Source organism: Cheilinus undulatus, linkage group 10 (genome assembly GCF_018320785.1).
Source record: "Cheilinus undulatus linkage group 10, ASM1832078v1, whole genome shotgun sequence".
NCBI lineage: Eukaryota > Metazoa > Chordata > Actinopteri > Labriformes > Labridae > Cheilinus > Cheilinus undulatus.
In genome coordinates this window covers 28630007-28654626 of record NC_054874.1, presented here as the reverse complement: position 1 = coordinate 28654626, position 24620 = coordinate 28630007, and the positions used below count along the sequence as shown (strand labels likewise).

The 24620-nt window shown below is 44.2% G+C and overlaps 1 protein-coding gene across 4 annotated transcripts in view; it reads left to right on the top strand.

Moving 5' to 3' along the window:
* The window catches only part of fgf18a (fibroblast growth factor 18a), a 29711-nt gene extending 11860 nt beyond the window's left edge, over window positions 1–17851 (top strand). The window contains exons 1-5 of one of the 4 annotated variants that reach the window (XM_041796790.1): window positions 9350–10872; window positions 14179–14218; window positions 14341–14518; window positions 16041–16147; window positions 16264–17851. In XM_041796790.1, coding sequence (XP_041652724.1) covers window positions 10841–10872; window positions 14179–14218; window positions 14341–14518; window positions 16041–16147; window positions 16264–16536 — 630 coding nt within the window. In that variant the 5' untranslated portion in view covers window positions 9350–10840 and the 3' untranslated portion in view covers window positions 16537–17851. Of the gene's footprint in view, window positions 1–9349; window positions 10873–14178; window positions 14219–14337; window positions 14519–16040; window positions 16148–16263 lie in introns of those variants that run through there. The other 3 variants (XM_041796788.1, XM_041796787.1, XM_041796791.1) reach the window with 3 other exon arrangements.
* Window positions 17852–24620: the final 6769 nt, after the last annotated feature.

Here is a 24620-nt window from a genome sequence, read left to right as displayed (position 1 = left end):
CAACAGCAGCACCAGCATACTGTCATGTGCAAAAATTGAACTCTTTCCAGGAAGCGTTACCTACCCTCTGACTGTCGCTTTCCATTTATCACTGTCTTTTAGCTCATCTGTTGGGGGTCTGGGAAAAAGGCTGAAGTTGACTGAGCAGAGTCATCATCTGAATCTTACTTGGTTTTCTCTTTTGCCTCTAATATACACACTAATCATATAAACACATCTCATCTGAGTAAAAGACACAGGACACAGGGGGAGGACAGGTGGGTACTAGTGGGAGGTTGAGAGAGTGACAGAAGCCAACAGAGAGAGTGCGAGCGTGCAGGGGAAGGAGCGTGAGAGGAAGAATGGGAAGAAAAGAGAAGTAAAAAAACAGGCAAAGTGGGAGAGAAAAGAAGAGGGAGAAAGCCTCCGGAGTGCTTTTCTCGCTCCAACGGGACAAAAGGTTACTGCATGACGGGGGTAGGTGTCAGGTGATGTGTGACAAGTCCAAATTAAAGATGACATAATGGCGGGGGCCAGGATGGGGTCCAAACTGGGGGCTGACTAAGACCAAGGGTGGGGGCAGATCGTGGCAAGCAAGTTGATCTGGGCCATGCTGGGCTGGGCTAGGCTGGGGCTGGGCAGCAGGGGGCTACCCTGAAGGCTCCTCCATATGGAACGCGTTAGCCTAGCGATTGCTAATGAAATGCAGGCTGACGTCAGGCAGACACCCACCCATTGTTTTGCTGCTTAATTTGTTATAATATTTGTCTTACAAATGAGGATTTTGCCAGGACAGAGGAAGAATGAGAGGCTACAGCTTGTCTGCAGCTGCAGACGAGGAGAGATGCGGGCAAAAAGGGGTTTACAGTAAGAGCCTGATGTTCAGGCAGGGGTTCAAGCAAAGGAGAAAAGCTAGGGGACTTAGCATAAGTGCTAACACAAGAAGGGCCAAGGCCTCAGCTGTCTAAGTGGGAGGTAGTGACCGGAGGACTAGTATGGGTGGATGCACTGGAGAGGGAGGGGCTCCTGTAAGATGCTTGAACTATGTGTTAATTGCAAATGGAAGTTCTAAATTAAAAAAAAAAGGTATTACACACAACACATTGTTTTAGGAATGCATCATCCTGGCTACTTCATCAGCAGCCTGCCTGTTTAATGCACCCTTATTTACACTCGAGTGTTACTTTCTCATGATCTGTTCTACTCTCTCTGTTTCGCTTCCTGTCCTTCGAGCCCATTCACCCAGTTTCCAGCAAACACAGAGGTCCTCCTAAAATAGGCTCAGTGGAGCAAGTTTGAGAATGCTTTTGTTATTCCAAAAGAAGTTGTGCTGTAATTGACCACCACCTGGGCATCTGGCAGAAGTCTCAGCGAGCAGGAGAGAAAGGGGATGCAGCATGAGAGGAAGGAGCTGTGGATGGAAATAAAGACAAAACAGAAGGACAAGAGAGGAGGATGGATTCATGACGCAAAGAAGATGAATGATGGAAGCTGTGTGGTATAGTCCCCCCCTTTATTTTCCTTTCTGTCACTCACTATCCAACTCTGACATGTCAATTCAAAGGTGCTTTATTGGCATGAGTAATGATGGTAGGTGTTGCCAGGGCAATTACAGAGCACATTAAAGGGTTTCATAAACATTACAGTTCCTCCTCTGCCCGGTGGCAAGGCTAAAGGGCCAGGCAGAGAGGAAAATAACAGAATGAGAGAAATGAGAAAGGAAAGCAGAAGCAGCACAAAGGAAAGTAGAGAAGAGGGAGAAGGAGTAAAGGGCAAGGAGGAGGGGGAGGAAGTGTGGAAGAGCTGAAGAGAAAAAGATGACAGGAGTGAAGGTTACCATGATCATGGATTCCATGAGTGAACATGAAATGGGAGGAAGAAAAAAAACAACATGCCAGATCAGCGTCCAACACAAGCCACAGCTGCATTTCCCATCACTAAGCATGGACAGCGCAGGATAAAACTCTGCACACTGCCGCCACTAAACTCACAATCGTTACATATGCTTGTAACACATTCACACTACAGCCACAAACCCCAAACACTCAGCTGTGTACAGTCTGTCAACGAGGGTCATGACACACTCACTCAACCAAACACACACAACCACAGGGACCATAATTAAACAAACATCCACCCAGTCACTGAACACTGCATATTTATGTAAAACCTCATCGGTCAGAAGCAATTAAGCCCCTCTTCTCCTCTACGTCTTCACACTAAATAGCCTCCACCAGTCAGTGTCAGACACCCCTTAAATCAGCACTTTTACATCACACTGGGCTTCAGTTCTGTACGTCTAATCACTTATTCATATGGTCTGTGCTGTTGTGTTTCTGTCTTGGTTTAACTCTCTTGGGATGGTCTTGAATAGTTGGAAGATGTACAAGGTTCTATCATGAGTTCCTAGTTATGCTGATATATGATCCAGGTGCACAGAGATGGCGCCCTCTAAGTTTGATATCTTTATGTTTTTTACAAACCATTTTATCAGCACAAAGTGTTCGCAAACTTCAACAAACACTTTCCAGATGGCACAGAGGTGAAGATGAGTTGCATATGCTGTTGGATATGAGGACTCACATGATTGGTCTGGGAAGTACAGGTTTTTTTATCAACTGATATTTTGGTGAAATTCGTCACTAACAATGAATAACTTCAGTGATGACTCATACCATGTACATGGCTCAGGTGTAGCACTATAAGCACATGACTACCTTGACACGGTTCAGGCTTTTGCCTACCAGTAACACTGCATGAATAATTACCCTGACACAAGTCCAAAGCAGCATCAAACCCTCCAACTTGAAAGTGTCAAAGTAAAGTTATTCCAGTGCTTCAGCTGGGCTATGTATAGAGACAACAGCTGCAACGGATTCTGGGATGAAGGAGAGTAAACGTTCATATTCGCTGAATTAATCTTGCTAAGTGAGAGAAGGGAGCAGGCTGTGCACCACCAACATCGCTGCTAATAAAAACAACATTTTGCTCTTCTCTTCATCTCAACAGCGGCTTAGCTTTGCACAAACGTCTCCGCGCTAATTAATTCCTGCATTTACTCAGTTGCAGCTGTTGATTCTCTCATCTCACAGACGCGGACAAGTGGCGAACAGGTTCTCATTTCAAAGCCCGGCACACTGTACGCATTCCTCGACTTTGCATGGGCCCCCTTGTCATCAAAGTGCCTTTATTAAGTGTCTCATACATTTACACATTGGGGAACAGTTTAAACTTGGCCTGTGATTAACGGAGTAGGGATATCTATCCCAGAAACCAATGTTCGGCTGACATCTCAACATCTGATGTAAAGTTTAAAGTCCATGTCTGCAGGTATTAATCAAAACCACAAGTCTCTTTTTTCCAAACATATATACCCCACACTGCTTATAGACAGAGCTAATTGGACACAATCCAATGCACTTGACACATCTAAGAACTCCAAATCTGCTCTGTGACACCAGGATGATGGATTGCATTTATACTCTTCAAAGTTTTCACTATGTCTTAACACTTTGGAGTACACAGCAGGGGGAAGATATCGCCTGTCTGCCAACTTTTCCTTGACTACTTCACATCCAAGGAATATCTACACTGGCCTCTTCACACACACCTCCACACACACACACACGACTGTCATAATGAGTCAACAACTGGCCCGTGGTTCCAAGCTCTCCAAGCTCCGCATAAGGTTTCACTCCAATCACCCAGAACGAAGAGTCCAGCACACCATGCCTCTCCTCCACGGTGACCTTGGGGTCAGGCCAGAATGCCCTCATATAATGAGAGTGCTGTTTGGGGATTTGTTGGGCTGTGATAGAGAAAGGGCAAGCACACGCAATGCACCCTGGGTCTTTGTCTGGGTGCTGACAGTATTGACGAGCACTGATCGATGTTAATTGCTAGACAGAATGGCCATATTGACCAGGCTCCCTGGATGAGGAAGCCTGCAGGTCCAGTCAAAGAGAGGGAGAGAGCGATAGTGAAAGCTGCTTGGCTGAGACCTACAGCAGCTACAGAGCCCCAGATACACACAAACACAGGTCTCATTCACTTTAATGAGTGGAGAGAAGCACAAAGGTATAACGTCCATCAATGCCAAGTCTATTTAACACAACAGAGGGTATGTGCAAAAAAAAAAAGTCCTGGAGTGTGTCGTTTGGTGTGCAGTGGTGCAAATATGAGAACATTAGAACATACACACGTATCTATAAATCATGTGTGTGCTAAAGTTTGTCTGCATGAAAGTACAATGATTTTTGAGTGGAAGTGGACATCCATGTATGTTAACACAAGTTTGTGTGTTTACGTTTGTGTGTGTCTTAGCTGAGGATCAATAGGCAGGAGCTGCAGAGGCAAAGACATGGGCAATCAATACGCTGGCTGCAAACAGAGGGAGGGACAGAGTGGGCAGATAAAGAACAGCCAGGGAGATTAAAGAGACAGATAGGGAGGACAGAATGAATGGGAAAGAATGATGTAGCAGAAGGAGGAGGGGGGCAGGAAAGGCTTTGTTGGTTTCGATTTGTAGTCTCCTAACTTAAGGTTATTTTTAGGACAAATTTAAATTTAGGAAACTTTCTGGTTGCAAAAAAACATTTCCTCTAAGAAGATCCACCTGTCGATCATCCACAGATGCTGGCTTTAGGTAATCTCTGTTACTTTCAGGTACAGAATACAGAATTGTATAAAAGTTTGGCCAAGGGATTTTAAACTTTCTATTAGTCCAAATGTTAGTAGACTCAATTTAATTTGATCTGTTATTTTCTTTTTATGGATTTAAGTTAAACCATTGTTTGTACTGCTTGGCCATAGATCCTTGTTCCCTAAAGAAATGTTCTCATCCATACAGATTTGAAATGGTAATAAGACTTGTATTTATTTATTTAACCAGGTTAGTCCAACTGAGATCAAAGATCTCTGTTCCAAACACACTCAAACTCACACAGTTGACTGTAAACAATAATTACAGTTGTAGAAAAGCATCAGCTAAAGCAGTAGCACCTATAAAGTTTGGACTCAGGAGTTTGTAACAGGGATTTAAAGCATTCGGAGTCACCAAGTTCAGCAGTTAAAATTCAGTCTATGGATTCTTCCAAGCAAAAGGTGCAGAAAATCTAAAAGCCCTCTTTCTTAACTCTGTTCAGACTTCAGGGGCAACAATCTGCACCGCGTCTAACAAACCAACATTGTGCATTCCACCCTTCAAGATTAAAGAGCGGAGAAGTAGTCCTGTAAAGTGATTAAAAATGTTTATTTTAGGTTTGTTGAATGACAGGCCACTGTGTTATGAAACACCAGGCCAAATTTCAGTCATTAAAACCGTCATTAAGTTAATGAAATTAAGCTCAGGAAAAATGAGGCAGCAAAATCTGCTCTAGGGTGGTGTGGCTTATCTGTTGAATGAGCTGAAGCCACACCCATTTAGAGAAATACTAACCTCTCAAAAAAAATGCATCAAAGCAGAGAGAGGTTTGGATTAAATTGACTTTTTTTTGGCACAGATCTCTCTGTTATGATACTTTTAATGAGCCATAGGCCACTGTTGCTGATAGATTTGAGAAACTTACCTCACAGTGAACAAAAACATAGCATGTACTGTAGCTGGCTGCTAACTTTCAATGGCGGCAGTGACATCAGCTAACAACAGATGATGTGCTCCCTCAAAGACAAGTTTTCTTCAAGTGTGTTAAAGAAGAAACCAACTCAATTGCTTGACTGTCTTTCGTAACAGTTTCCCCAGATACTGTTCCTTTTGCTGTTCTTAAAAATGTAAGAGAAAGCTGACTAGGATGATCTTGTACCAGGTCAAATGCATGCTGAAGATTTGAAAAGCTTGTGCAGACGCAGGTGCACAGCAGTAAATAACTGTATCATAAAAATTAAAAGATTTGGGAATAACAGAGGGCCCAGTACCGAACCGTGTGGTACTCTTTCTGTGTCTGTAATAACTCAGACGTAATACTGCCAAACTCAGCATTAGGATCCTTTAGAACAGTGGTTCTCAGCTGACCTAGCTTTAGGACCCACCACCACAGCCTTAAGGCTCATTTAAGCTTTATGTTTGAAATAATAACAGATGTAAACAGGGCTTTCTATCCATACTCTGCTTTAATTTTGTCCATGTTTTGTCCGTTTTCCCAAAACTTAAGGATACTGTAGGCATACTGCCGTCAGTCATGGAAGCAGAGTGGAGTTATGTAGCCTGAGGTTCAGCCAGAGCAGCAAAACATAAAGAAGAAGGATACGTTGGAAAATGGCAGAGCTCAATTGAAATTTCTGATTAAGTATTACTGTATCTTGTATGAGTTGTTAGAAATGACAAATGTATCGCTGGCATATCTCCAAAGTCACCACTTTTCAGGAATGAGGAATATCGCTGTATTTTTCAATTAATTTAACACTGAATGGTCATAGTCAACATTTTCTTGACACTTTTTAATTCTGGTGAATTAGTCAAAACCCACTGACAGAAAGGGCATCCTATAGTACGGATTTATGAAAAAAAAAATAAGATTAAAAAAATGGAGATACAAAGTTTTGGCCCTATGCCAGTGATGTGTAAGTTGTTAACTCAGCTGGGTGCAGAGATGGATAACTACAACAGAACAGCTTGGCCGGGGACAGATGGAGCAGCAAACATGAGACAGACATCTAGTAGATTTATTCTTTAACGTTCACCCCAACAAAACAGCATGTACCTATGAGGGCAGTGATGCTTGTAATGTTTAAAACACATGGATCTATTTTCAATTATATGCAGAGTGAACATGAGCCTTAAGTGACAAATCGTCACTAATATTTTGTACATTTTTCAATCATAAGTGTGTTTTTTTTATTGGCAAGTGGGGCAATTTGGACTTGAGATGGAACAAAAGATGTAATGGAACAAAGAAATTGGTATTATCCTTCAAAATAAAAGCATTTCATGGGCTTTTTGACACATAAGTTAGCATAAGTACAAGCAGGAAGACTGTTTCATTTCCATTCATCCTTTTGTTCAGTAGTAATCATGCACTCATGTCTCCTTTTTCCTGCTGTTTCCTGATCTGGTAATCAGCTGGTATGGGTGTCTACTCACCCTTTCAGCCATGGCCTCTCTCAATCCAATCATCCTTCAGCTGTTGTGTTTTAAAATCAGTTCTCTTTCCTCCAGAGTCAGTCTTTTGTTTTAGGATGGCCGCTACAACCCTCCTCCACCCCAGCTACCTCCATTACATCTCATCAGTCATTTTCTTTTCATGGATTTAAGTTAAACCATTATGTTTGTTCTGCTTGGCCATCGAGCCTTGTTCCCCAAAGAAATGTTCTCAGCCACAGATTTGGAATAATAAGATTTTTATTTATAATTTAACCAGGTCAGTCCAACTGAGATCAGAGATCTCTTTTTCAAGGGAGACTTGACTAAGAATAGCAGCAGTACATCGTTTTAAAAGTCAAACACACTCAAACTCTTAGAGTTCACAGTGAACAATATTCACAGTTATAGCAGAACATAAGCTAAAACAGTTTCATACAAAAAGTTTGTATAGTAATAAAGAGTTTTTCTAGGGATTTAAATCATTCAGAGTCACTAGGTTTTGCAGTTAAAAATCAGTCTGTAGATTGTTATGTCTGTTGTTTCAGTGCGGCCGCTGCAACCCTCCTCCACCCCAGCCGCATCTGTTACATCTAATCAGTGTCCAGGTTCAGCTCCTTCATGCCATCCTACATCCCTTCATTGCCACCAACGAGACACTTTATTGATGTCTGCATCAAGCTACTTCGTGCGTCCCTACTTTAAAGTCATCTCACCTGTGTCTAGGTCAAGCTCCTGTTCCTATAGACATCATGATGGAGTCTATTCACCAACGACATTTAAAGATTTCCAAACATTTCGAAACTTGTAAAACAAATCATCATTAAACTCGTATTAAGTTTCTCCCGATTACCTGCTGAAATTACTCTATCCATTTTGGGTCCCGACCCACCGGTTGAGAACCAAAGCTTTAGAAAATCCTACTACTGCTGTTCAGTCCAGCTTTTGTATTCAATATGTGCCTTAAACGAGGCTCCCCTGTCTGCTTTTACTCACTCCACCGCTACACCAAGATGTGCTGCAGTCCTGAATCCTTCCATCTGGACTTAAGAGTACCAGACGGGCCCATTCCTCAACACCAGAATGTGGTTCAAATCCCTCTCCACAACATTTACACTCGTGTCCCTCGCAGCAGTGTGGTGAGCGGGGAGAAAGCGCCCAGACACAGGTGCAGAGACAGAGAGAGCCAGTGGTAGGAAAGAAGGCCAGAGGCTTGTCTATGGAGCATGACTGGAAAGGCATTCAACCACAGTACCCCTACCCGGCCCAGCTCAAGCCGCTCCAGTTGCAGAACTTTTTTGTGAGTCTGTGTCCACATGTGTGTGTGTGTGTGTGAGAGAGAGAGAGAGAGATTTGAAAGTACAATGTTGAAAAGAATAATCTTGCTCTAGGAGCCAAGAGAACTGTCCCTGATGTTTGAGGCCAGACCCCCCCCCCCCTCCGCCCACCTCTATTAAGCACATGCGCGCGCCCTTGCTCTCTTCTGTGTGTGTAAGAAAGAAAGGTATGGCAGGAGTGTTGTGTTGGCTTGGCTGACCGTCTGCGGTTGTGCAGCGGTGAGAGGGAGTTTTGGGAGCGCAGAGCGGGCGTTGCTGCCGAAATCCCTGAGAAATGTTCGTTTTGGATCCGTGTCCGTGCTTACATACCGCCCTCCCAACTGTCTCTCACTCTCCGTTTCATTTTTCCCTCTTAAGGTTTAACTTAAAAGTTATGAAATGGGGAGTCAAAATACATGACTTGAAAGCACAGCGGCTCTGAAGGGTGTGTGTGAGAAAGAGAGAGGGAGCCCGGGCCAGTGAGAGTGCATGGGTGAGGTTATCACTGGAGATAAAAAAGTCAGAGACAGCTGTTCACTTGACTGAGACAGGTGTTTGTCCTTTTAAATGTTTTTCTTTCAGTCCATTATTTCCAGAAGACTTTTTTTTTAATTCCACAAACAAATATTAGTAGAATAAAACTGCCTTACTGGAGAAAATGAAGCAGTTGCTTTGAATTGTAAACATCTTGAATGTCTATCACCTCATTAGCAGATGTTTTCACACGGAGAAGACTTGTTAAATGGATATTTCTGCAGAGTAAGTTGGGTCAGCATCGCATAGCGACTGACTAATCCCATTTTGATCCAATAAGTGTGCATGTGCGTGTGTGAGGCAGAGAGAGAGAGAGAGAGAGAGAGAGAGGAGAGAGAGGGGGGGTGGGGGGGAGGCGAGGGAGGAGAGGAGAGGGGAGGAGGGGAAGGAGGGAGGATTGATCCGCGTCTGTTAAAATCTTGTTCTGGTTTTTCTTGGAGTGAGGTCTGTGCCTGCCGACGCGCCTCTCCTGTGCAGCCCCCCTCAAGAAGAGCTTTTTATGGAAGGAAACCCTGGAATTTTTATAAAAGGAGAAGGATCTGCACAATACCAGTGAAGTGGATAAAACAGCACAGCTGCTTTCTTTTTGACTTGTTTTTTCCTCTGCTGTGTGAATGAAACAGGGAAGCAGATCTGAAGTGGGAGAAGGACGGTGCAGGTTCTGGACTGGAGTAGATCTGTCACTGTGGGTTTCGTGTAAACAAGTTAAACTTTTATTTCTTCACAAACTGGTGAGCTCCTCTCCTCTGCTTTCACACCGCGGAGTTGCTTTTCCTCGCAGCGAAGAGACTTTCGTGTTTTTCTCCCCTTCAGAGTGACTGCTTAAACTTTCTACGTTTAAAAAAAATAAATAAAAAGATCGGATTGCATTTTCCCCCTTCAAACATTTTGGAGGTGATGTCATCGTGCTGTGTTTTGGCTGGTATTGTGTGGAGAGGGCGCAGGGAGGACTGCTGCAGCCAGGCGGTAAACAGCGGCTGAGGCGAGCGGGGAAGTCCGGAAAATCAGGTGCAAAGTGCGGCTGTTATTTCCTCGCTGTGTCGCGGGTGGCTGAGTCCGCCACCCAGTCACAGCTGTTCCCATCCTCTCCAGGCACCCCTCCCTCACTCGTCTTTCTTTCTCCTTTATTATCCCCACCCATTCTCATTCAGCACTCTCCATACAACCTTCTGAGCTGGACCGCTCCGGGACCTTATCGCCACCTCTGTCGGACACTGTTGGTCAGTGTCACCAGGGCCACAGACCCGTTGAGCCAGCGTTGGGGCGCAGTCATGACCGAGACCGCCCTGCAATATCCTGCGCCCGCAGAGCGCCCGTCTCCAGCTCAGCGTTTACTCCATCAGCCATCCCAGGTAGCCCAGCTCCACCAGCTCCTGAGCCCGCTCTGCTGGGACTAACTCTGCCTCCTGCTCCTCTCCGTGCTGGGACATAAACTACACCACACAGAATTCAGAAGCTGAAACATTACGCATTGGATTACGCACGCAAGGCAGCTGTCCACGGGACCGAGCATCCCTCTGAGGGTCAGCCAGGTCGATTGGAGTTTGCTATCTATTCCGCGTGCGCGCGCTTTCACCTGTTCATCTCGTTGGTGGGGACGCGCAGACTTAAAAGCCCTAACCTTCCCCCCTTTACTCCCCCGCCCACCTGCCTCGCTACACGGGTCTGGACAGCTGTTAGAGGTTGCCCGGCGGTCACAGTGGCACAGTCACCCCGCCCTCACATCTCACTTTGCCCGCGCGCATACATTTACCCACGCCGGGGGGACCGGGGCACGCCGCTGCCGATGCCAACGGGAGTGTCCACTGACTCTTTGACTCTGCATAACATCCAGCGGATTCAAAACAGAGAGGGGAACTCTTCGGACTGTCGGACTGGCTCAGACCGAGCGAGGAGACTGTCTCTGGGCCAAGTTCCATAGTGGAGGGGGGAAGCGATGTGGTCCCTTCTTTCCACGCTGACCGTCTTGTAAGTCGCCTTAATCACTTTATCCTGTGAAAGTCTTATTCTTGCACTTCTTTGCTCAGTTGTTTAAAGTAATGACAGGCCTAGCTCCAGATGAAGATGATGAAGGTTGCAGTGTCTAACGATTACATCACTCCTCATCAGTCCCCATGGAAAACATGCCATGGAAGGCCCTGTTTTGATTGGCTGACAGTTCAGGGTCACTGGGTCAGAGTCAGGGCCCTGTTACTCATAAAACCTGCCATAAACATCTCCATCACCATCTGCACTCACTTCAGGGATGGCCAGGCTGGCTTAGAAAAGGCCATTTTCCCATCGCCAAGAAAATGCTTTTCCCCCCTTCCTATTGAAAATAATTCAGAAGTCAAGTCAAATAACACCAGCTTTATCTAGCTGGATAGGAAAATGATAGAGTGCCAAGAACAAATCTAGGGGCGGAGGATACAGACTCAGGGGGCTCGAGTTTGCCCATTCAAGGTGTGTCTTGTTAAAAGCCAGGGGATTTATTTTTCTTTCTTTGTGTCGGCTGTACTTCTCCCAGATGGCAGTCATCTCCAGATACTTCTCATTCCTCGACCTGGACAGGGTGTGTGCTGCTGCTGTCTGCCTCTCTCTCTCTCTCTCGCTCTCTCTCTCTCTCTTCAGCTCCCACCTAACTGCCTACATCTGTCTCCCTGTCTTGACTGTACCTCATTTTTCCACAGATATTTGCTCAGATAAAAAGTATGAATTGATAACTGATGAATGATGGCGCCCCTGGCAGTATCTCAGAGGGAGCAGGCTCACTGTTTTGTCTGATGGTTTTAGTTTAGCTCTCTGTTCATTTCCCTCTTGCCCATCAGTGTTATCACAGTCACTTCACCTTTTCCACCCTGTTTTACCAACCAAAACACACTGAAAGTCTCACTGAAAGGCCAACAACCTGTTTCTGTTTCTCTTAAAGCCACAGCTCTGTGCTGAGGCCTTCTGCTTCCCCAGCCTTGCTCCATTATAGGCCTCTTTACTGCTGATACCACTCACACGCTCACTAGCCTAACCGCTATTCTTCACCCAGCCCGCTGTTGAACATCTGAAACTTTTGCACTGTGCCGAAGACCACTGCTCCAATGTTGGCCTACCACGCTAACCACTGCTACACACAGCTGAAACCGCCGCTTTGTGCTGAGTCCCACCAGGCCGACCACTCTCACTCCAGGCTGCTGCCCAGTTGCCGCTGCTCAGGCCTGCTCGTCTAACCGCAGCCTCCATATGGTGGATCTGCTGGGACGCAGGTTTATGATGTCAGACCCTTGCTTGTTTTGGCGGCCCTCCAAGGTGCACTGGGCTTTCCCTCTCTGCGTACCTCCTTCTGTCTTTACTCTCCAGGACTTTTACTCTGCCGCTCTCTTATTCTCTCATTTTCTCATCCCTCCCCCACCCCTGGCCAATCCTTTCTCCTACTTTCCTTTCTCCTTCTCTTCTCTATGTGGCTGGCATAATACGGAGTGTCTGTGGTTTTTGTGGGAGCGGGGGAATCCAGTGCCGAGGCACTTTTCCTGCAGTGTCCTCGGCGGCTGTGCAGCTGTGGTGTTTTAACAGCTGAGAGTCCTCACAATGCACAGGCATTCAGGTTTTTTCGGCTGCGCAGGCAAAATGTAAGGGCCAACACTGTGCTGTGTTGCCCGGGATGTCTGCATCTATTAGAGAAACTCAGGGGCCAACACATTAGGGATGGGAAAGAAAGTGGAAAGAGAGATGGGAAGGGAGACAGGAAACAAGATGGTATGTGAGTGTGTTACTCAGGATGCAGAGACATGTGTTTCGATGTGCATGACTTAAACCCCCTCCTCTTTCATTCCTATTATTTATCTTTTTGTCTACTTCTCATGCCAGACCACACTCTGTGGATACAATACTGTCTCTCATTTTGCCACTTTTTTCCTTTTGCTTTGAGATGTTTGAGATGTTGACCTTCTCACATCTGTGTATCTGCCCCTTCTCTTTGATTTTATCTGTTCACTCTTATTATCTGTCAGCCCTCTCTTTCTTCTCCCCTCTATTATTCTGACATCACCTTCATCTGTCCTGTCTTCTCTGCCTTTCCCTTTGTGCACCTCTCTCTCCTCCTTGCTATCTTTCCCTCTCTCAACATGTCTTTGCTTTGGCCCAGCTGTCAGCTGCCTGCACCTCGTGTACACATATGCACACATCTGCACATCTGTGTCTATGCCCATGACAGTGTGGAGGAGTCACCCCGCTAACCCCAAACATAAAGGAAGCTGGGAGGCAAGGAATGATGGGAGAAAGGTAGAGCGGACAGAGAGATAAGGTAGAGGAGAGAACGGGAGGACAACAAGTCCAACAAAGAGAGCAGAGCGGAGAGTGAGAGAGGCATGCAGAGAGATAGCAAACGATGAGGTGGGGAAAGACGAAATTCGTAGAATAGCTTTTCAGCCCACACACTTGGTCCTGAACTTCGTCAAGTCTTCAGCCACTAAGTCAGTTTAAGGCAGTTTAAGGACTGCCAGAGGAGATTTTGCACAACACAGTCACTCCCGAACTAAAGCTGTAAATAACGTGATACATCCCAGGTCAGGGTCTACAACTTCAATTAAGTGATGTGAATGAGTGGGAGAATTTAAGCAGTTACTGTAAGCAGCTGTTTAAATCATAATGGTGTCAAACAGGCCAAGTAGTCAGAAGGAGTAAGTCATGAAAGGAATATGTTTACATAGACAATACACATTTATTCATTAGCTACATCACCACTATTACCATAAATCATCCTTCCTCACGTTTTAGCAGCTCATGTTCTCATTTATTCATCGCTTATTCTTTAAATATAACTGCAGTCCACCGCTCTCCAAAAGCCACATCAGAGCACACTGTACACCTGTAGTCCAGCCCAGCTGTCTACATATGCAGAGCAGCCAAATAAGTCAGCCTTTTCCGTCAGATGTCCAAACCAAAACATGTTCTAGTTGTCTCGGCATGTTTGCCATTCTGCCACGGTCCAGTCGGGTCATTTGGAGGCCAGATTTTGGTGTGAAGAATGGGTCAGAAAGTGGGTTTGCACAGAAGGCTGGTAGCATAACGATAAACACAGCCCTGGGTGTTGTCTGTCTTTCCGGACATCTGTCCATCTGTATGTCAGGTCGCCGTGCCAGCCTCACACCAGCAGTGTGAGTAATCGTCCAATGAGGAAAAGAGATGTTAAACAGAGAAAGCGGCAGAGAAGAAAGAGATGGAAATGATGGTGTCACACATCACTCTTCCAACTTTCAGTATTGCTTACATATTTCTAAACTCATCTGTTTCTACTTTTCCCAGATGTATCCAGATGTTGCTGGTGATGTGCAATCCATTACAGGTGAGAGTCTGCATGCCTGATAAAGAGCAACTGTGCAGCAAAAGAAACAAGTTGTTCAAAGGCAAAATGTAGTTTAAAAAAACAGTTTATGACTGTGTGTCAACTTCTGGGTTTTGCAGCAGGTATTTGGTGTGGATGGGGTCAACTTCAGCGTGCATGTGGAGAACCAGACACAGGTGCGAGACACCATGAGTCGGCGACACCACCGGGTCTACCAACTCTACAGCCGCACCAGCGGAAAACACGTCCAGGTGCTCGGGCGCAGAATAAGCGCTCGAGGAGAAGACGGAGACAAATATGGTAAGACACACACACACACACACACACACACACACACAGCAGAAAACACACTCACACCAGCTGATGGCTGCATGCACAAAGACTTCAAGGTTGACCAAGAGCATGCATGAATGGATACAGAATGCAACTGTGCAGGAGCACTCACAAAAGCACACATCCACATGCCTCCCCAGGCTTTGGCAGAGGGGCAGTGGAGCTTGTCTTGGGAGTACAAAGACCTCATCGACTGGCTGCTGACTCAATGATTCACAAGAGAGCAAAAGAGAGAGCGAGGGAGAAGGTGTTAGTGAAAAAAAGTGTGAGAAGCCTGGCAGGTAGTGTCGGAGCAAGTGTTAGAAACTCATCTCCTTCATCGATCCCTCCATTGATTTCTCATCCTCCCTGTTGTCTCCTCTGGATTTAAAACGGCAGGCTTCCTCTCTCTCCCTCCCTGCCTCCCTCCCTCCTTTAACACTCCTTCTGTCCATCCCCCACTGCCTCTTCCTCTCCACCTTGCTCCATTTGTAATGCTGTCTAACCCATTCTTAAACCACAAACAGAATCAATGGGCAGAAGAAAGCCAAGCCATAAAACTGGTGTTTGGATTTCTGAGTGTGCTCATATTGCTCTCCTCTTCCATTCACAAACATGTCAGGTTGCTAAGAAGCCACTTGAAGCCAAAGCTGGGTCCAAAGAGGCAAAAGCATGTCTGTTTATTGAAAAATACAACTTCTAAGTGACAGGCTATGGGCGATGAAGTATTAAAAGGAGTAGAGAGAGTAGAACTAGAGCACAGAAAAGAAGGGGTGGGAGCATGAAGGTACAAACATGAAGAAAAAGAGCAGACGGGAGACGAGAGGAGAGTTGGGGGGGGGGATAGGAAGAGGGTAAGAGGGAGGGAGGTATTGATTTCTCTTGACCCCTTTGTTGACTAAGGTCATGTAGGAACCATTTTAAGGATTTATTTTTAAACAGGCTCAAGCGCTCTCTGAAGATGTGTAGACGATGAAGCGGTATCGCCTGAGAGGATTGAGCATGCGTGCACCTGCATACACTCACATGCACACACCTTAAAACAGCAACATGGCAGACACTCAGTCTGAGTGTTCTCCCACTCCTGTAAGCCCACCATGCTCCGTCTACTCCTGCCTGTTATCTTTTTTACGAGTCCCATTTGTGGTAAGCGGCCTCACATCCATGTGTGTGACCGGGCTTATCTGACAACCATCTGTCCAGCAGGAGACATTTACATCTGACTGGGATTTATCAGACAGTTTAATAGCAACTATGAATCCTAAAACTGTGATTAGATGTGAATACCTTATCTTGTTTAATGCCAAACCTGATTTAGAGGTTGTTGCTAATCAGTACAACTGCCTCATACATGGAAGGGCTGAATGTTGAGCTTTTCTATATTTTTGTCACCTTTATCTTTCTACCAGGTGTGATAAACCTGGTCAACCATTTAGACTTAAATACTGTGTTTATCTGCACTGCCTGTGGCTCTAATGTCTGTCTGTCCTTCTGTCTGTCCCTTCACAAGCCCAGCTTGTAGTGGAGGCTGACACCTTCGGTAGCCAGGTGAGAATCCGGGGCAAAGAAACAAATTTCTACCTGTGCATGAACCGTCGCGGCAAACTGGTAGGAAAGGTGAGACCTCTTTCTTTGAGCTACATTTTTATCAACAATATCCCTCAATATTCTGACCAGCCTCTGAATGTGTTTTGTGTTTGTGTTGGAATCTTGTGGTTTCTCTGCTCTCTCAGAAGGCCAGTAATCGAAGTGCCGACTGCGTCTTTGTGGAAAAGGTTCTGGAAAACCACTACACAGCTCTGATGTCGGCGCGCCACACAGGCTGGTACGTGGGCTTCACTAAAAGAGGGCGTCCTCGTCGTGGCCCGCACACACTTCCTAACCAGCAGGATGTACATTTCATGAAGCGTTTCCCACCCGGGGAGCAGCCTGACCTCACCACACCCTTTCGCTTCACCACCATCAGCAAGCGGGCCAAGAGGGTGAGAGCTACAGGGCCCCGCTAGTAGTTGCTAACGCTAGCACCCACTGTCTCGTCATCCAAAGCCTCAACCTGAGCCAATCTAAGGCTAGCCCAGTCATCTCATGCGACTCAACAGCTTTCTTTGCTGGGACAAACACTGAGAACAAACTTGATGAATCATTAATGGGGTTTAGCTTCACCCCTTCTCATTTGCCACTACAGCCCCAGTTTTAGTCTCTACCTGGGCAAACTGGACTTTACCTGGTACATCGCTGGAAGCTCTGTGGATTTGTCTGTGTTTGAGTTATAGGCCAGAAGCACTGACAGGAAACTTGAAGAGCAGCCAGAGTCCTAGTTTCCACAAGGTCTTTTCTCCACAACCACATGAACTACAAGGCCATCATGTCTCCTGTTCTTGGACCAGCTGAACAATGACAAGTGTGGGATTACAACTGGACCATGCAAGAGACAACAAGGGTGGGAGAGACTAACTGAACAAGACAGTGGGTGCTTAGCATGTGGACAAAGGGAAATCAGGAGGAAGATGACACGAAAATAGTGGAGAGGACAAAGGGATCGATTGATCTGCACAGATCAAATGGACCAAAAATGGATTGTTGACATGTGACGCACTTATTTTTCTCTCTGCTGAGTCAGTGGGAATCTGTGAGATTGTTAGATGAATGACAAAAGGGAGCCTGAGAGAATGAGTGAGTGACTTACTGAATAAATGCATGTTTGTAAGAAGATGAAAGAGGGGGAAATGTATGTAAGAGTGTGTGTTTGCATGTGCGAGTGAGTACACCAACAACCATGAGTGAAGCTGGAACACGAGGGACCCTTGAAAGGGACATCCAGTCCCTGCATGAACCCGTGACAACTCACCACAAGGACTGAAGCTTAAAAAACTCGAATGTATAAAAAAAAAAAAAACAAGCTGCACCAAAAACAGCCATCCAATCACAGCATACCAAACCAACTATGACCAAAGACAACTGGAGACCTTCTTCATGACTCCCAGCGGACACTTCACCTTCAGCTTATAGGTCCAGAGGGTGACGAGCACAGGAGCAAGTGCGGCGAGGAGGGTGCCTTGTCGACTAGCATTGCTATAGAGATGACCCAGGGGATGACGCTCCTGTGTTACACCGTGGATACAGAATGCTGCTACCAGGACATTCAGTGGAACAAACCAAAGTCTCATGCATTCACACAGGAGAAAAATATTAAAGGGAACAATTTATTGAAAGTTATATATATTATATATATAAAAGAAGACAGAAACCCTAAATAAGCAACCTTACTATGATGGTTATTATAATTATTACGATAAAATTATTTCATTTATTTATTTCAGCTCTGTGTGCAGCAGTCTTTCTTGACTCAGTAAATCTTACAGAAATACTTTCTGTGTCCTTGCCTCTTTAAGATGCACATTCTTCCTGTTTTGTCCAGAAGTTCACAAACATTCATAATGGACACAGCTTAGATAAAGGTCAGTTGTTAAATCAACAAAAAATATCTGGGAAAACTTTCAGTATTTTTTTCAGCTATTTATCAATCAAGTAAGGCAACTAATAGCTCCAACTACTGTTATCTGAATATGTTCTGCTTTCACTTTTATTTTAAATCAAACCCAAGATTAGCAACAAGAAGACACCCCCCAAGGACCAGGGCACTTTTTAAACACAAATAATGTGATGAAGCTCAGATTTATGGATGATCATAGACTATGCCATGCAGTTTACATTGAGATACAATACAGCCACTCAACATGAAGACCTACACATGTGGACAAAATTGTCGGTACCCTTTCATTAAAGAAAGCAAAACCCACTACAGTCACTGAAATAAACTGAAACTGACAAAAGTGATAATAAATGAAAATGTACTGAAAATAGGCTGATGAAAATCAGACATTGCTTTTTAATTGTGCTTCAATGTTTCAAAAAACAAACTAGTGAAACTGGCCTGGACAAAAATGGTGGTACCCTTAACTTGATATTTTTTAGCACAACCTTTTGAGGCATAGTCCACTGTTTAGCACTTAGCCATTCTTGGGTGTTTTTAACTGTGTGTTTTAAGTCATCATCCTGTTGGAGGATCCTTGACCTGTAACAGGGACCAAACTTTCTGACACTAGGTGACACTGGGCACCACATTTCGCTACAGAATGCCTTGGAAGTCTTGAGATTTTGTTGTACTCTGCACAGATTCAAGACACCCAGTACCAGATGCAGCAAAGCAGCCCCAGAACATAACCGAGCTTCCTCCATGTTTCACAGTAGGTACTGTGATCTTTTCTTCGTAGGCTTCACTTTTGCATTTGTGAATATAGAGCTGATGTGACGTGCCAAAAAGCTCCAGTTTTGTCTCATCTGTCCAAAGGGCATTCTCCCAGAAGATTTGTGGCTTGTCAACATGCAAATTTCAGTCTGGCTTTTTTATGATTTGCTTTCAAAGGTGGAGTCTTCTATTAAGTCCACTTTGGCTCAAACAGTGGGAGATGGTGCACTGACCTTGGAGTTCACCTCTAATCTCTTTGGAAGTTGTTCTGGGCTCTTTGGTTTCCATCTGTATTATCAGTCTCTTCAATTTGTCATCAGTTTTCCTCTTCTGGCCACATCCAGTGACTTTGTCTACAGTCCTGAGGACCTTAAACTTCTTAATAATATGTGCAGCTGTAGTCACAGGAACATCAATCTGCTTGAAGATGGCCCTATAGCCTTTAACATGCTTGTCTATAATTTTTTCTAACCTCTGGGGACAACTCTCTCCTTAGCTTTCCATGGTCCACGTTCAGTATGGTACACACCATGACACTAGTGATACTAGTGACTAATTTTCACTCGTTAAATAGGCAGACTGACTGACTAAAGTTGAAGACACCTGTGCTGCTAATTACAGGACACAGCCTAGTTTCTCATGTCCCTGTGGACAAGTTATTTTCAATCTTTTCTAGAGGTACCATCATTTTTGTCCAGGCCAGTTTCATTAATTTATTTTTTTTTTTTAAAGTTAAATTATTTCAGTGACCATTGTGGATTATTCTGTCTTTAATGGTAGGGAACCAACAATTTGTCCATTTGTGTATTAATGGGGATGCTAGATTTGCAGCATTTTTGCATACGGTTTTATCGCCCTCTAGCACTTATTTCTCTCTAGCTCTTCTATCCTCTAACAATTTCTCAAGTGAATCCATGTCATGCTATTACTGACAATAGGATACATTTGATATGTTAAGTGCAATTATGGAAAAACAAAAGTCTTGTACACCTGCAATCATTTAAAATATAACCAACAGACAGTTTTGACAGAGAGGGTGCATAAACTAAAAAGCTGGGTTTTGAGGTCAGTCTAGTTCGTATGGCAAAAGGTGGAAATTACAGCCTCAGAAACTAAATTGCCTGAAAAATTCAAATCTAAGAACCAACATCCTTTAGGAACTTAGAAGGTGCTGAGTAAAAATCAACAGTCTACTGCACATCATAAAGTTTTACCATTAATGTTTCAACATGAAGGGTCAGACAGAGCAGAAGGAAAAATGCAGTAGTCAGATAGAGTTTCATTGCTGTTTCTTCTCTCATCTCTCCTGCTCCTGTCCCCCCATCCCTCCCCTTTCTTTCCCCATCCTAGCAGGAGGTCACTGAAGAGATGTCGCTGCCAAATGACCCAATCATGCCGGCAGACAGAAACAGCTGACTCAGGGGGAAAAAGGGTTGTACCAGAGGATTCCTATTGCAAGACAGCAGGAATCTGTGCAGGAGGGGGGGTGGTATGAGCAGACAGTGGGGTGGAAGGGAAACAGGGTGCGGGGGTGGGATAAAGAAGAGCGAGTAGGGGGTGGTGGTGGGGTGAGTTGTTCATTTCTGGAACGCTGCTCCAGCTCCACTCGGGAATGATGGAAATATTCTGCGTAGCCAAACCCAGAGTGGAAGGTGTATGGTAATCATGTCGGGGAAGGAATGCCAAATATGTGCGTGAGAACGGAGCTGTGACCTGAGAGCTGCAGGAATTATGGGCCAAAATCCCACAGACCCAGAGGAAGCACACACACCCATATCCAACACATACACACATCATATACTAATGGTGCTCCACCAAGCACAGATCCATCCCACATAACTTATTCCCAGAATTTGAAACATTTCACTACACTAAACTAAACCCAGAAATCCAAAAAACCAACTCCCCTCCTTCTCCAAGCTGAGAGAATACACACTGTACAGTAACCAGACAGAGGTATTATAGAGATCAGCTGCAGCAGCCTGGGCTGTACACAAAACGCTCCACTTTTAGCATCTCAAACATGCATTCCTCCTTCACAGTTACAGTGTTTACAACAGTGAGTATGTGATCTTCTCCAACAGGTTATTTTGACTCCAAACTTGGCTACCAAACAGTCAGAGTCTCATAAACACAGAGGACTGTGGGAGATAACTGGGTGAATACTCCCACCTGGTGGCCAACTTTGCAACACTGGCTGTCATGAAATGAATGATACACTGTTCATCTTTAAAAGGCTTATAATCAGGATCAGCTCTTACATAAATCAACTTGATGAAAATGAAATAAAAAATTGCGGTAAATTTGATATTTGTTATTTCACATACTATTAAACTGTTACAAATGGGAAAATGACTTTGATATCACAACTTAGCGGATGCTGACTGCTCTTTTGATTTATTTTTTCAACTTTTAAATGTAAGAAAAAAATAATTTGGTTTCCTTCACTTGTCATAGTTTCTTTTTTTATTTATTAAATGCAAAGAAGAATGTAGTAATTCTATAGAAACAGGTTTATTGCAGCATTCTCAAATGTACAAATTATTATTCTTATTGAAATATTTCGGCTTTCTGACATTATTTGGATGGAAAAGCTGAAGATGATCTGGAATTGTGGGGGTTTAGGAGGGTGACATATACTAGTATACTACAGTACTACTAATCTACACTCAACACTATAGAATTCTAGTAGTTGTTCCAAAATTTATTAAAAAGAAAAAGAAAAAAAAAAGAAATATCACATTTACATGAGTATTCAGACCCTTTACTCAGTAACTCAGTTGAAGCACCTTCTGCAGCATTTCCAACCTTGAGTCTTTTTGAAATACGATGCAAAAAGATTGCACACCTGGACAGGGAGATTTTCTGTCATCCTTCTTTGCCAACCCTCTCAAGCTCAGTCAGGTTTGATGGGGACCATCAGTAGAAAGCCATTTTCAGGTCTCTCCAGAGATGTTCAGTAGGGTTCAAGTCAAGGCTCTGGCTGGGCCACTCTGGGACATTCACCTGTGTTGTCTTGGCCCAACTGCTTAGCTTGACATGTTAGAAGGTAAACCTTCCACACAGTCTGAGGTCCTGAGTGGTGCAGAACAGGTCTTCATTGAGGATATCTTGGTTCTTTGCTCCATTCAGCTTTCCTTCAACCTTTACCAGTCTCCCAGTCCCTGCTGCTGAGAAACACCCCCACAGCATGATGCTGCCACCACCATGGTTCACTGTTGGGATGGTATTGGGCAGGTGATGACCAATGCCTGGTTTCCTTCACACATAACATTTATAGTTGAGGCTAAATAGTTCAATCTTGGTTTCATCAGATCAGGGGATCTTGTTTCTTCCAGCCTGAGAGTCCTTCAGGTCCTTTTTAGGACACTCTAAGCAGGCTTTCATATGCTGTGCACTGAGGAGAGGTTTCTGTCTAACCACTTCACCATAAAGCCCAGATTGGTGGAGGGTTGCAGTGATGGTTGTCCTTCTGGAACTTTGTCCCATCTCCACACAGGATCTCTGGAGCTCAGTCAGGCCAGCAGGTTCTTGGTCACCTCTCTTATTAAGGCCCTTCTCCCGCAATTGCTCAGTTTGGTGGGGAAACCAGCTCTTGGAGGAGTCCTGGTTGTGCCAATCTTCTGCAATTTAAGAATTATGGAAGCCATTGTGCTTTTTTGAACCTTCAGTAAGCTTACTGTTTTGTAGCCTTCCTCAGATCAGAGCCTTGCAACAATTCTGTCTGAGCTCTGCAGGCAGATCCTTTGACCACGTGGCTTGGTTTTTGCTCTGATATGCATTGTCAGCTCTGAGGCCTTCTTGAGAGAGGTGTCTATCTTTCCAAATTACATCCAATGACTTAGACTCTCTTTGCACAGAGGGCATTTGGTGTTTTTACAGTACAAAAAGGTGTGTTTATATAGGTATCAGCTAACGTTTGAGAAAAAAGAAAACTGGCATATCACATATCAAAAGTCCAGTATTGTGCATAGAAATATTTAAAGACTTTTTATTCTAATCTTGATGATTCATACTTACAGCTCACAAAAATAAATAATCCACCAACTCAACAAATTAGAGTATCAAAAAATATGGGCCCAAAACAGGATTCATGATACAAAAATGATGACCTTCTAAAAAACTGATGCTCATTTATGCACTAAGTAATTGATAGAAGCTCCTTTTGAACAAATTACAGCATCAGTGCAACATGGCATAGAGCCAGTCAGTCTGTGGCACTGCTGGGGTGTTATAAAGCCCAGCTTGTATTGATAGCAGCCTTCAGCTCATCTGTGTTGTTGAGTCTGGTGTCTCTAATCTTGCTCTTGATTAGAGACACCAGAGATGATCTGTTGGGTTCGGGTGAGGCCAGTTGGCTGGCCAATCAAACACAGTAATACCATGGTCAGAACACCGGTTTCTGGTAGTTTTGGCTGAACTGAGTGCAGGTGCCGCCGGAAAAGGAATGTAGTGCCTCCATTAAGCTTCTCAGCAGAAGGTCTCTAAAATCTCCTGGTGGGTAGATGACAGGGTTGACTTCAGACATGATAAAGCACTGTGGACCAGCAGCAGCAGATGACTTGGCACCTCACACCCCCACTGACCAAGGAAACTGAAAATACTGGACTTAAATTTTTTTGGATTCTGTGCCTCTCTGATCTATAAAACAGGACTTTGGACCACTGAGCAATAGTCTGTTCTTTTTCTCCTTGACCCAGGTGAAATGCTGCATCTGTGGTTCAGGATTGGCTTGACGCTGAGAGCACATCACTTGTGGCCCATTTCCTAAATCCACCGACTCCAGCCTCAGTCCACTCCTTGTGAAGCTCCTATCAGTTCTTAAACCTGCTTTGACAATCCTCTGAAGGCTGAGCCCATCCTGTTGCTTGTTCAACTTTTCTTACCACACTTTTCCAGGCATCTTTCCGTAAATATGCTTTAATACAGCGTCTGATAACAGCCTGGCGTTTCAGCAATGACCTTCCCTAGCTTACCCTCCTAGTGGAGGATGTCAAGGATCATCTTCTGGAAAACAGTTGAGTCAGTAGTCCTCCCCATGATTGCAGTTGTGTGTACTGAACCATAGTGAGAGAACGAAGGCTCAGGAAACCTTTGACATAGGGAGCTTTTCCCACAATATTCTCTTTTGCGATAGTAGATTTTACATTTTGTGAGCTGTGATCATGATTAAAACAAAAAGGTCTTGGGGTATTTCACTTTGTATGAGATAAATATAGAATTCACGTAAATCACAGGAAAAATGATCTTTTACATGACCTTGTATTTTTTTTTAGATGCACCTGTACATGGGGAATCTTCTCTACCAATTCCGCTATACTCTCAACTTGTTTCCAAAAAAACTGAGGATCAATGTTACAAGTACCCTGGTTATGTGCTGCAAGTCAAGTTGCCAATTCTACCCCTTCAGAAATAAAATCAAACATGAATACTTAAGGATCCTTCAAAAGGAAAAGGTTATCAAAGGTTTTCTGTTTTTCATCATATTGCAGAAGCTCAGAATACCGGACAATTCCTTTAGACATCAAAATGTACATACTAGTGCTCATGTTAACATACTTACGTGGGACATATGGTCCCATCACATCTTCCTTCTTTTTCAGAGATGATTTTTGTTCATTTAGATGTTGAAGCTCAAGTCATAATTTTCCAGGCTTGTCTTGATAAAAATCACCAATTCAAAATAAAATTACAGATATATTTAAATTCTTGTTGCCTGCAGGACAGTATGTGTATTTCACTGTTTTCACAAAGGAAACACTCTGAAGACTTGTACTAACTCAGACAGATTGCATAGCACAGATTCAGCCACACATGTACACACAGACAAATACAGACAGA